Here is a 13,382-nt window from a genome sequence, read left to right as displayed (position 1 = left end):
TTTCCAGTCCTGTTCAGCTCACAACACAGCCGCTGCTGACCTCTGGTGAGGTGGTGCTCAGACGACAACGCCATCTATGGAGTGGATACGTCGGGCGTTTGTGTCTGAGCCTGTAAGTGAGGTGCTTTAGTGTGTCCCTGTTATTGATGACGTGTCTGCTTACAGAGTCGACCTGGGACTGCTGTAAGGGAAGTTGAGTCAGTCTACCCAAGGCAGCTGTCTCGACACCAAGTGTTTTGCTGCAGCAGCTGTGAGTCGCCTCCCGGATGAACACTGTGGTGTTACCCTGCCTGTGAAGCGGCAGTTGAAGGATTGTCATACCCGGGACTGACTGGTGGAGACGCTTAACCACTGGGGTATTGCGGAAAGGAGAGTGATCTGTGGTATCACACGAGGCTCCTGACTAGGGCGCTACCCTAGTATCGCTCGTGGAGTGGCCTCACCAGCGTTGCTGATTCGGAACCTGCCAGCCATCTGCTGGACTTGTGGTTGACGGCCTCCACAGCGGTGCCCCCAGTGGAACTGTGTTTTGGCTGGCCTGTGGCCGGGGTAGACTCATTCTCGAAGGATTCGTCGTGAGGCCACGAGAGCACCAAGAGCTCGGCACCGTGAAGATCCAGAGTCTTCAGAAGAAGACAACCGTGTAGATACTAGTGTTTATACCCCCCCCGTGTAATCTTCTTATATATATTTATTGGTGAAGGTGTTAATTATAATATTAAGTTTTTGCCTTTCTTTCCCTTCCCCTTTTATTTTACTTGCGTTACGGATCACATCCCTTGAAAGCCACTACTGGCTTGGAGCCGGATACCCTTCCTCTAACAACATCAGAGTAAGAACCCAGTTGCGACCCGAGAGGGCCGTAACATAATTTGGAACCCCTGGTGGGACGCTGTTCATTATTACTTAGGAACTTATATAAATGACAGAACATTGGGTAAATGGTAAGGCAGAGACAGCACCTTGGACAAGGTTAGATTAAGTTAGGTTAGGCTCAGACACTCAGAGAGTTATTTTTAGTATTGGCATTGGTTGGGTTCGGTACTAATAAATATTATTAGTACAGTATTATTATTATTACTATCCACTGCTGCCAACTGGATAGGGGGGGGGGGGACAGTGAGCAGAATAAACAAATTGTGACACTAGTTCTCCACATATGTCAGTTGCTTAATTTAGAAACTGTACTTGTGGTCTGTCTCGAGCCCATTGTTGATGTTACGATGTGCATTTAATTTTGTAACTAGCTCATCAAGAATAACTTGCTTAGCTAAATGAATCGTGAGCTTCAGTCCCTGAGCACATTATGTGCTCTGTAACCCTTTCCACTACCGCCCACAGGATGGGTATAGGGTGCATAATAAATGAACTAAACTAACTAACTAACTCTGGGGGATATCAGAGATATTTGTGGTGTGATGCTCATGGGTTGTTTCACCTATCTAGGAAGTTTCAGATCAGGAATTTAGTAACAAGGTTTTGTACATGTAAATACAGTATCACAAGAGAATGTGTGGAGTGAGCATATGTTTGGGGGCTAAGACAAGTCTTTGGGTGGTACTTCCTGCCTTTTTTTAGAATCGGCCGTTTGTTTGTTATATGACATTCGACCCAAATTGGTGTAATCACTAAAAGAAAAAATATATATTAATGAACAAAAAAAGAACGATCACCGACAACATTTTTTTGCTATCTGTCAAGAGACCGAACATGACCCACTCACCCGAAGACTTGCCGTGTCGAGTGCCAGGCGCAGATAGAGAAACCTAAGCCAAACAATCCACTTGTAAACGCGGTTCTTTGCTGATTAGCGCGCCTCAGCTCCCGCACGCCTCTCATGCTCTCTCTCCCTCTCCCCCATAACTCCCCCCCCTCTCTCTCTCCTCTCCTCTTATCTTATCTTCTATGTCTTTATCCCCAATGATGAACATTCCAATTGTAAACTATGTGAACGAGAGCTAGGACATACTCTCCAACATATGTTAGTTTAGTTCATTTATCATGCACCCCATACCCATCTTGTGGGCGGTAGTGGAAAGGGTTATTCCATCTTCTAGTACTAATGTTCAGATGTCTTATAGGTAACTATCCACAGTCTCTGTACCTAACGCCTGCTAATTCCACTAATGTTAATGCTTTCCGCCCAATTTCCCTTACTAGCTGCATTTGCAAAACATTCGAGAATGGTCCTAAACCGTCTCCTCCATAGAATAAGAACCATGCTATACCCCCCAGATATATGGCTTCATGCATGGAAGGAGAGTGCATCATTGCATCACCACCTTTCTTACCCTGCACACTGAAAAGTCATATACCACCTTCCTAGTGGTATATCACTTAAATCTCTGAATATGTTAGATATTAAGTCACTGTACATTCTCTCATGTGTGTTATACATATATAAAACGCTGAACTGTAATGCCAATCCTGACCTCAAAAGCTTCATTGAAGGTTGTAACAGATCCCATGAGCACCATACCAGAAATAAATTCAGTTTTGATATTCCAAGAGTACGACTTAATCAAACTAGAAATGCTCTACAAATCAAGGGACCCAGAATGTGGAATGACCTTCCCAACCATGTTAAAGACTGTACCTCCCTCAACCAGTTTAAGATAAAAACGAAGCACTACCTAATAAATTCCCTGTAACCTACCTTACCCCCCTATTGTCAATCCATGTCTCTTTTTTTTTTTTAAACAACGCTGTTTGTCGACCTAATTGTATTTGTGCTGCGTTTTCAGCCATGTTTCCCCATTTTTTATCTTTATTTTGTTTGTTCTCAACACATTTTATTCTTTATACTCGATTAGTATTAAGTTTTAGTCATTAATGTTTTTCCTGCCCGAAACGCTTTGCGTAATAGTGGCTTTAGGCATTGTATGTACTAGCTCCATCTATTAATCGATCAAATTATGTAAAATCTCTTGTATGTATGTACCTTACCTGAATAAACATTTTATTATTATTTTTTTTTATTAATGTAATTTCAACTTAAACTCTATGTTCTCTGTTAACCCCCAATGTACCTTCTTGTATATATATAAATAAATAAATAAATAAAATAAATAAATAAATAAATAAATAAATAAGGGTTCGTGTATACAAACTTGTTTGTGAACGAACGTGTTTTAAGTGTACTGAACCGACGGTATCCGAAACGGTTATAGGCGATTAGTCCCTCTGGACATCTCCAGTTAGCGCTCAGGAAAAATTTCTATCCTGCTAGCAAGCGCTGGAGTATCACCTCCAGCTGGTGCTGAGGAACAAGTATTCTCAAGCTGCAGTCTGTGTGGAGTGTGAGTGGTTTGCTCGGCTAAGCTGGCTAAATATATAATCATCACCAAGAAAGATTAGAGGAGTATTTTGCATTAACATGAATCTTATGATGAAGTGCATTACTGAAACAATATTAGCATTAGGAAGTGTTGCTAAGTAGATGGATTCTCTTATCGCGAATTCTTTACATGACTAGGAAGACGAACCTTATCACGAGTCATGTTTTTTATTTATTTATTTATTTATTTATATATACAAGAAAGTACACTGGGTTTGTGAGAATATATAACATTTTTTGCAAAGCCACTAACACGCATAGCATTTCAGGCAAGACCTTAATCTAACTTAATTATAAGTAGGTATGTAAATCCCTTAAATCCTCCTTGACTATCGGTGCCATCTATAGATTTCCCAATACCAATATAGCTTCATTCTCAGATAACCTAGGGAATCTTATCATAAATAACAATCTCAACAAAAATCACATCATTCTAGGAGGTAACTTCCATATTGACTTGGGTCTTCAAAATAACCCTCAAGTTGACTTTCCGTAACAGTATGAACTGTATGCTAATCCCACAATCACCAAGCCCACCCGAGTCACTCAAACATCTGCTATTACCTTGGGTCACTTATGGACTAACATAACAGCTCCCCTTACATCTGGGGTAATCTATGACAGAACAACTGACCACTATCCTACCTTCCTCATGGCAAACATGGACATAACACCACCAGAAAGCAAGAAACATACATTCAAGCTACACAGTGAATCAGCTACAGTATAGGCAACCTCTCAAATGCATTTCACAATATTAACTGGGAATCTGAATTCAATAATACACAGGATATAAATTCATTAGCTAACCTCTTTCTCTCCAAAACTCTAAGCCTCTACAACACTCATTGCCCCCTCCTTACCAAACAAGTAACTGACAAACATGAATATGAAAAGAAACTTAGGATTGGCCTAGTTACAAAAAAAGTAGTTAAAAGGTACTCATCAGTGCTTACCAGTATCATAAGAAAAGCAAAACTTTCATATAATGAGAATAGATTCAAAGAAGCAAAGGCAACATGAAAAGCACATGGAAAATCATCTCTAATATCCTAGGAACTAAACAACACTCACACAACCAGATAAAACACACTAAGGATGGCTATACACCATCAACTGATTTAGAAATGGCAAATGAATTTAATAGCTTCTTTTCATAAGTTGGTGCTAACCTTGCCAGAAAAATCCCACAGACTCGGACACATATCAACACATATTTCTCAAGCAGCTATCCAAACTATCTTCTCCTTTCACCAGTCAGCCCGACAGATGTTGTGTCCATTATACACTCACTAAAAACCAAAGCTGGGAACATCAGTGAAATCCCATCCATTGTATATAAGAGCGCCTCCCATGCCCTTGCGTCACCCATAGCTCTGCTGTTCAACAAATCTCTAGAGTGTCACAGCTTCACTGATGTCCTTAAAAAAGCACGAGTAACGCCAATCCATAAAGGAGGCAATCCGGCAGACATAAATAATCATAGGCCAATACTATAAAAAATATTTGAAAAAATTATCTACAAACAGCTCTACTCCTACCTAGTAAAATTCGACATACTCAGCCCGTCAGTTTGGCGCCTGCTCCCAAAAGAGTACCAACGATGCAATTTTTAGTCTCCTTGATATAATTTACTCAGCCCTTGACAAAAATGAGTTTCCGATTAGATTCTTCATTGACCTGAGAAAGGCCTTTGATACTGTTAATCACAACTACCTCTAACGTAAACTCCATCATTATGGAATCTGAGGCCTTGCCCTGGACTATATCCAATCCTATCTTAATGATAGATACCAATGTGTAGCCATCGATGACATAACCTCTCCCACTCTACCAATAACCATTGGACTACCACAGGGCAGCATCTTGGGACCTCTCCTATTTCTTATATACTGTACATCAATGATCTGCCTAATGTCTCTAACATTCTTAAACCTATATTGTTTGCTGATGATGATACCCTCATCTACTCAAACCCCAACCCACACACACTAATGAACACATCCACAAGGGCCGTGACGAGGGTTCTAACCTACGTCCGAGAGGATCCCAAACGCTGCCTTAATCGACTGAGCTATGACATGGTGAAAGAATTGCAACCGGGAAATCATCCTGATTTACCAACAGATCCTGCAGTCTCTCCGAGACGCAAACCAAGGTTTTACGCAATTCCCCTATGCACCCGAGCTATGTCAATAGGCTGTTCTACCAACACACTAAATAATGTTGTTAATAATGAACTAAAAAAAAAAGTCCACTTATGGATGTCAACCAACAAACTAACACTAAACAGAAAAGACCTACTACATCTAATTTGGGAGCAAATGCAATTCAGCTTCAGATAGACAATGTTAACATCAGTAATAAAAATGATGGAAAGTTTCTTGGCCTATTCCTAGACAAGAGACTCAACTTCAGTACCCACATACAACACATAACTAAGAAAGTCTCTAAAACAGTTGGTATACACTCCAAAATCAGATATTATGTACCTAACTCTGCACTCATCTCACTATATTATGCACTAATCTATCCCTATCTTAATTATGGTACAGTATCTGTGAATGAGGTTCAACCACTGCAAACCCCCTCAAGTCCATCATCACCCAGCAAAAATCTGCTATGAGAATAATAACAAATTCTGCTTTCAGACATCACTCGGCCCCCCTTGTTTAAATCCCTAAACATGCTAAACATAAACTCACTCCACACATTTTTTTGTGTCAATTACATTTACAAAACCCTGTTCTTAAATGCTAATCCTGCTCTGAAACTTTCCCTGGACAGATGTAATGGGACCCATTATCACCACACCAGAAATAAATATCTCTTTGATATCCCCAGAGTCAAACTTAATCTGTGTAAACACACTATGCAAATAAAGGGACCTAGTATATGGAACTCGCTCCCTAATGAACTGAAAAGCAGTCCAACTTTTGCCTCATTCAAAAACAAAACTAAAAAGTACCTAATTTCATCCTCATAGTTTCTACCGTGTTGCTTTAAAATTGCACTGAATCTAATGCTACCCAATCTCCAAATCTATGTACCTAACCCAAACAACTTTACCATTGTGATCACTCCTGTCTTCTTATATGTGCTATCAATTTGCTGTATGGTGCCTCTTAATCTTTGTTTAAATTATCAATCGGATCTGTCAATGCAATCAGTCGAGAGCTACCAGTGTGCTTTAATATACCTACTAATCACTCATATCTCATTTTTTTCTTGCAATGTACCTGTTATCATTTTATAAATTCTGCTAGAATTTACCTACTTAAAATTACTGTATCTGTTAGATTAAGGACCTGCCCGAAACGTTGCGCGTACTAGTGGCTTTACAAGAATGTAAATAACAGTACCATGCTATGTATCTTCACAAACCCAATGTATCTTGTATATAAATAAATAAATAAAATAAATAAAAGGTACATTGTAGTAAAGTTTGAAGGTTATTTATAGGTACAATGTAGCATAATTTGAAGATTATTTATAGGTACAGTACATTGTAGCAAAATTTGCATTTAACATAATTATGTTCATAGCACTGATTACAATGGAGGAGTTGAATGTCTTCGGCACAAATATTGGGGGTAGAACAAGATACAGTGTTTTACTTTTGAATAAAGTATAGGTTGGACAGGTTTTTAATTCGTTAGGGAATGAGTTCCATAGACTGGGACTCTTTATTTGCATAGTGTTTGCAGAGATTTAGTTTGACTGGGGATATCAAAGAGATATTAGCTCTGGTGTGGTGATCATATACATCTGTCAAGGAAGAGTTTCAGATCAGGATTTGCAATTAGGAACAAGGTTCTGTATATGTAAATAGCACAAGAGGATGTGTGTGGAGTGAGTGTATGTTTAGCATGTTTAGGGATTTAAACAGAGGGGCTGTGTGTTGTTTGGAAACATTTTGTTATTGTTCTGATAGCAGATTTTTGCTGGGTGATGATGGGCTTAAGGTAATTTGCAGTAGTTGAACCCCATGTATAGATACCATATGTAAGATAGGGGATAGATTAGCGAATAGTATAATGAGAGGAGAGCAGAGTATAATATCTGATTTTAGAGATTATACAGACAGTTTTTGAGACTTCTTTTGGCTGTATGTTATATGTGGGTGCTGAAGTTGAGTCTCTTGTCTATGTATAGGCCAAGGCACTTTCCCTCATTTTTATTGCCGATTTTAACTTTGTGTATCTGAAGTTGAATTTTTCTCATAATTTTGAATTTCATAATTGTCTCTCCCTGCATCGTTGTCCTGCTGTTTCAGACCGGGTTCTGGCTTTTTCCCTCAGTAGGTATCTTATGCCTAATACTGTCGCTTCTTATTGTGCGGCATTGGTGGAACTGCTGCTGCTTGCAGTCATAGTGGATGTAACTTAGGCCTCATTTTGCAAGCTTTCTTGTGCTTTATTTCACCTCTGGCCTGCTTACGTGCTGCCAGAGTCTGCCTGGTCTTTGAACCGAGTTCTTTCTTTTCTTTTCTTCTGCTCATTTTACGGTGGCCCCTATGGTCCAGGATTGTTTCTGGAAGGCCATATTTTTGCTTGCTTGATCTCTGGTTGTTGGGTGGATGAGCTTCTTGCTTTCCTCCAGTGCCAGGATTTTTGTTCAATTGGTCCTGGGAGTCATTTTGTTCGGTTGCAGCCTGCTCCTTCTTTTCTGGTTGAAGAATGAATCAACGGAGTAGCGAAGAAGAGCAGGGGCGCCATAAGCACAATCGGAGAACACTGTATAAACATCAGAGGTTCAAGGTTGCTCAACATCCTCCCAGTGAGTATGAGAAATATTGCTGGAACAACTGTGGACATCTTCAGTAGAAAACTACTGTAGATAGTTGTCAAAAAAGTGCCAGACCAACCAGGCTGTGGTGGATATGTGGGCCTGTGGGGCCGCTCCTAGGAACAGCCTGTTGGACCAAGTTCTCATAAGTCAAGCCTGGCCTCGGGCTGATCTTGGGTTGTAAAAGATCTCCCAGAACCCCATCAAGCAAGTATCAAACAGGGCTTCCGGAGGGATCCCTTGGTTGTGGATGCATGGTTGGTTTGGCTGGTGGTGCATCATGTGCTTTGTCAAGTTGCGGTTTTACACTGCTACCTTCGAGCCACCTGATCTTTTTTGGTGGACTCGTTATGGGTTGATTCAGTTTCTCTGGTTACCTGTTCCAGAGGTCATGTTTCCCAGGTTGTCTGTAGTGTTACTAAAACTAGCCAGCCTGTGGTCTACCCTCATGCTCATAATGTTCATAAGTACACTGCCTTGTCAGCTGTTTTTGGTAATATGATTTGGGCTGATATTTGGGCATGGGTTTTGGAGGTCTAACAGGGTAGCTGCCAGGTATCTTGTTAATGTTCCTGGTCCTCTGAGACCTTGTGTAGCCCTGGGACATCTGTCGCAGCATTCTGTCTCAACTTCAAGTTGATACCTACGGTGCTCCTGCCTCCCTAGTAAGTTTCCCATATTTTTTTCCTTCTCAATGAGTACTTAGCTTCAGGGAGTCAACAGGGTTCCCCACAGAAAACCAGCATTGAATGTAATAAAACGGCAGTTTCTGGGTGAGCCCCGACGGCTCCTTGACACCCACCCTCCTACAAGGTCAACAGTGTGCTTCTCACTAGAGAACTGAAGCCGGTCATCCTGGCCTTTCCAAGTCGGCTCCCTCCTTCCCCCCAATGAGGGGAGAGGTGGCGCTAACTAATGAAAGGTTTAATTTCACTACATTTTGGTTGTATTTTTTTTCTTGGGGGGGGTTCTTTTGACTTTTGTGGGCTTCGGTATTGTTGTTAAACGTGGCAGTAGTTTGTTTTGATTTGCCTATCTTTCTGGGTGCTTCCCTGGTGAGGGCAAAGTGGACAACCTTTAAATGTAGAGTGATCATAGGCCATCACTCCCGTCACCTCTCTGAGGGGGCCAGGGTCTGGCTCATGATCCCCGATAGGCAAAAAGAAAATCAATGATGGTAGCTTCAGGGATCCTCTGAGGCTCACATAGAAACTGTCGGTTCATTACATTCAATGCTCGTTTTTTTTATTTCATTACTGTGTTATTTGTAAGACTACAAAATAAATAATAATTTCTTGTTTTAACCAGCTTAAAAATGTAAAGGCCATTTGATCTACAAAATTTAAATAATATAAATTACATATAGCATTTTGATCTTGGAACACTTTATTGTTTACAAGCATTTGAATTGATGCCTGTTGTTTTTCTTTTTTAAATTGCTAGTAATTAATTAATTTTAAGATATTATGCAATAAAACTGTTAAATGTAAAATATTTGTTACAGGATCAGGATGGGGCACCGCATTCGCTGTTTTTTTGATGTTGAAATAGATGGGATTCCTTCTGGTCGTGTTATCTTCGAGCTTTTCAATGAAGTTTGTCCAAAAACGTGTGAAAATTTTAGAGCCCTCTGTACTGGTAAGTATAAATCTTTAATTTTATTTTTAATTTTATTGACGCCCAGATTTTAATCTTCTAGAAAACAGATTCTGGAAATTTGTTTTATTCATATTATTGATTAACCTTGATTTTTTTAAGCTTTTGCCTTTCAACCCCTGCACTGTGCTCACATAGTACAACCCATTAACTGTGGTATCTGACAGAGAAAACTCATTTTTTAACCACCAAACTGCTCTGTATTAAAATACAACACACCCGTGGTGTGTTGTATTTTAAAAAAATTTTAAAATTTTTTAAAAAAATTGTATTTCAAAAATAAATTGTTTCCAAAAAATTATTTTCTCCTCTTGTATTATTAAAATGCAGTCTCTGATCATGGGAAACTAAAAAAAAAAATATTGTATGTGACATACTTTAGCTGTGATAGAGATGGGAAGTTGAGCAAATTATGAACGCTTAGCAATGGAGCGCTCGGGGGTCAGTTGGCCCCTTTTGCTGTAATATTATTCAAAAGTGTGTAATTTGTGGAATTTATATAGTTCAATGTGTGGAACATCACTATGCTCAAAATTATGGGGCTCTTATATATGACACATATATTCTATTCTATGATCAAACACTGTTTTTGCTGTTATTACACTATATACACACATTGTATATACCCATCTACATATGTATTCACCATAATGAACCACTAAGTTGGTATGATGAGTCCAAAAAACAAGAGTGAGCTGCCACACCCAGCCAGCCCTCCCTCACTTCTCCAATACCTTACTTGCCAACATTCCTCCTCCCACAATACTGTTATTGCTTTTATTACACTATTTACACACATTATGTACAAGTATCTACATTTTTCATTCACTATAACTATACAAGTAAGCTGGTATTGTGTCCAAACAGCGCAGTGGCCACCATACACTGCATGACAAGTCACACAGCAGACGACGCTATGAGTATGACACCATCTCCCTCACCAAAATGGCTCCTCCCAACATACTCCTGTTGCTGTTATTACACTATATGCACACGTTATATATAAGTACAGGGTATCTACATTTGTGTTCACCATAGTGAACCACTAAGCTACCTCGATTCCCTCCCTCCCTCACCAAAATTTCTCCTCCTCCAATACTACGCATAATGCTAATTATCACCACAATCCTGCTATTATCAGAATCCTGGTCACTAAATCCTGTAAATGAATAATTTACCACAAGTTTATTTTGTTTAGGAACATGAGAAGTCGTTTGAGGATTCCTCGATGGACGAAATAATGCTGTGGTGCTGTGGCTTGCACTGTGAACATCTTTAACAGTATTGATTCACTGATATTTGAACATTGTACACAGTCTATCACACTCAGGCTGTTCTGTAATACTATCATGGCTAAATAATACCAGTTACATATATATTTTGACATTATTAGGCGGTGCTGTGGTCACAAGCTGAACAGCAGTGCTGTGAGCTCATGCTGCATGTGCCAGCCTTCAGGCGCTGCTTGCTAGGTGTCCTAACCTGAGAGTTTTTTTGCAGCTGCTGCTCTTTCAGCGGGGTCGGGCCAGTGAGGTACCTCACTGTTCAAAACTTTTATGATGTTCAAAACTTTGAACATTTATGTTTAAATACCAAAAAACCCGAAAAAATACTGGAATTCTTTACAAAGAATTCAGACGCGATTGTCACTAGGCAGGAGGCACTGGTAAACTGAGGCGCGATCTCCGTGCCACCATGCATTAGGTCGGCCATACGCGTTTCAGCAAACTGTTTCCCGAGGCAAAGTTCGTAACCCGATTCGAATTTCACAAAGAAATTGGGCTCGTAACCTGAAAAGTTAGTAAAGAGGGACATTCGTAAGCCGAGGTGTCACTGTACAGCTGTAGTCAAGAAATGGTAAATGCCATGATTATTCTTCCACTGGCGAACAAACACGTCACTTGCAGACAAATCTAATGGCACTGGGTATCTACTGTATGAATTCTATCAGACTAGGTCTATACACCCTACAGTAGGCTGGTGTTTAAGCCAGATCCAGTAATATAAATTTCTCTCAAATATTGGATTTACATCAAATTATATATTTTTGGGTTATATATTTAGTTTAGCAACATTATTACGATAATAAGAGCTATAAAAAATACTTACAGTATTTTAGAACTGGTTTATTAATTTTATTATTTCAAAGCCGTAGGTCACTGAACTGTGGTGACGAAATCCGTGTGTACACACAGATTAGACCTGTCTTCTTGCACTGGAGTTGTTGTGCCAATAACATGAATCATTTCTCAAATAGCAGATGTCTATCATATTACAGTATATTTTTTATTTTATTTAGTTTAGTTTAATTAGGATAATAAAGAGCTATTAAAACACCGGTTGTAGAAATGATTTATTAATCTAAGACTTTCTAAGTCATGGGTCACTGAACTGTGACGACACAGACGAAAGTGAGTGAAACTTCACCGTAAAGTGACCTCACCATAAAGTGAGGTTTACAGTACAGTACTGTATTCCCTTATCTGTCCACCCTCACTCATCTTGTTTCATCACAGAAAATGTTTATATGAAGAGTTCAACACATTAGCTAGCTATTTACGCTTCAGTCTTTAAATTAATCTACAAAGATACATGTGCAACAAATCAGTGAACAAAAATCATGGAAACACAGTCGTTCTCTTGTGTGGACCATTCTGGCTGGTGTTTGGTTCTTATATTCACTTGTTTTGTAGTCCACTTGTGTAATCCAACTTGTCATATGAAGGAATTATTAATTGTAGCCTGTGATAGAATGGGAAAGTTTTCCACCAGTCTGTGAATTCTGTCCCAACATCGTAAGCTTGTGGATTACTTATGGACCACTTGTGTGGTCCACTTGTCCACTTGTGTGATCCAACTTGTCATATGAAGGAATTATTAATTATAACCTGTGATAGAATGGGATAGTTTTCCATCAATCTGTGAACTCTATCCCAACATCGTAAGCAAATTCGCACATCCCCCGCTTGGGGGAACCAGAGTATGCCAAACTGGGTGAGTAAATCCCTGAAAAGTGTGTGACCTAGTTGGAGATGTGGCGAGTTGGGATACGTTGAATCAAGTTTGTACTGTACTTTCAAAGTCAATTTTAAATTGAGGAAAAGGAACGTTATATGCCATTCTGAGACCATAATGAATAAAATAAAAATTTATGACATTTTAATATTTTTAAACCTAATTTAAAATTGTGGGATGTTAATTTTTTCTGTTTTATTTTTGTTTCTGTTCATGGTATGATGTTGGTCCATTAGGAAAAGTTGGAGCATTTACCATGAAGATGATATTCACTAAAAATTTGAGTGTGATTGAGGAAGTTTCATTACACAATCACCAGGTCCCTTAAAATAAAGTCCTGTACTGAATTCTATCATTGCTTTGACAAAGATGTTAATATCAACGTTTGTTGCTAATTGTTTAAAATCAATTACAGGAGAGATGGGTGAGGGCAAGACGACTTGTAAACCTTTGCATTATCGAGGAGTGAAGTTTCACCGTGTGATTAAAGATTTCATGATCCAAGCTGGTGATTTCTCTGCCGGTAATGGTACCGGTGGTGAATCAATCTATGGAGGACAATTTGAAGGTTTGTAGAGGCTTCCTT

At 39.4% G+C, this 13,382-nt stretch overlaps 2 protein-coding genes across 2 annotated transcripts in view; one reads left to right on the top strand and one right to left on the bottom strand.

Moving 5' to 3' along the window:
- LOC123760671 (carnitine O-palmitoyltransferase 1, liver isoform) overlaps positions 1-1,864 on the bottom strand; it is a 100,934-nt gene extending 99,070 nt beyond the window's left edge. The window contains exon 1 of the mRNA XM_045746451.2: positions 1,724-1,864. The gene's annotated coding sequence lies outside the window, so the exon portion shown is untranslated. The remainder of the gene's footprint in view (positions 1-1,723) is intronic.
- Positions 1,865-3,169: 1,305 nt separating this feature from the next.
- Positions 3,170-13,382, top strand: part of Moca-cyp (nuclear cyclophilin protein Moca-cyp) — an 80,306-nt gene continuing 70,093 nt past the window's right edge. The window contains exons 1-3 of the mRNA XM_045746450.2: positions 3,170-3,299; positions 9,630-9,763; positions 13,212-13,364. Coding sequence (XP_045602406.1) covers positions 9,637-9,763; positions 13,212-13,364 — 280 coding nt within the window. The 5' untranslated portion in view covers positions 3,170-3,299; positions 9,630-9,636. The remainder of the gene's footprint in view (positions 3,300-9,629; positions 9,764-13,211; positions 13,365-13,382) is intronic.

Source organism: Procambarus clarkii, chromosome 21 (assembly GCF_040958095.1).
Source record: "Procambarus clarkii isolate CNS0578487 chromosome 21, FALCON_Pclarkii_2.0, whole genome shotgun sequence".
NCBI lineage: Eukaryota > Metazoa > Arthropoda > Malacostraca > Decapoda > Cambaridae > Procambarus > Procambarus clarkii.
The sequence above is the reverse complement of the archived record's forward strand: the minus strand, read 5'-3'. Positions and strand labels throughout refer to the sequence as shown.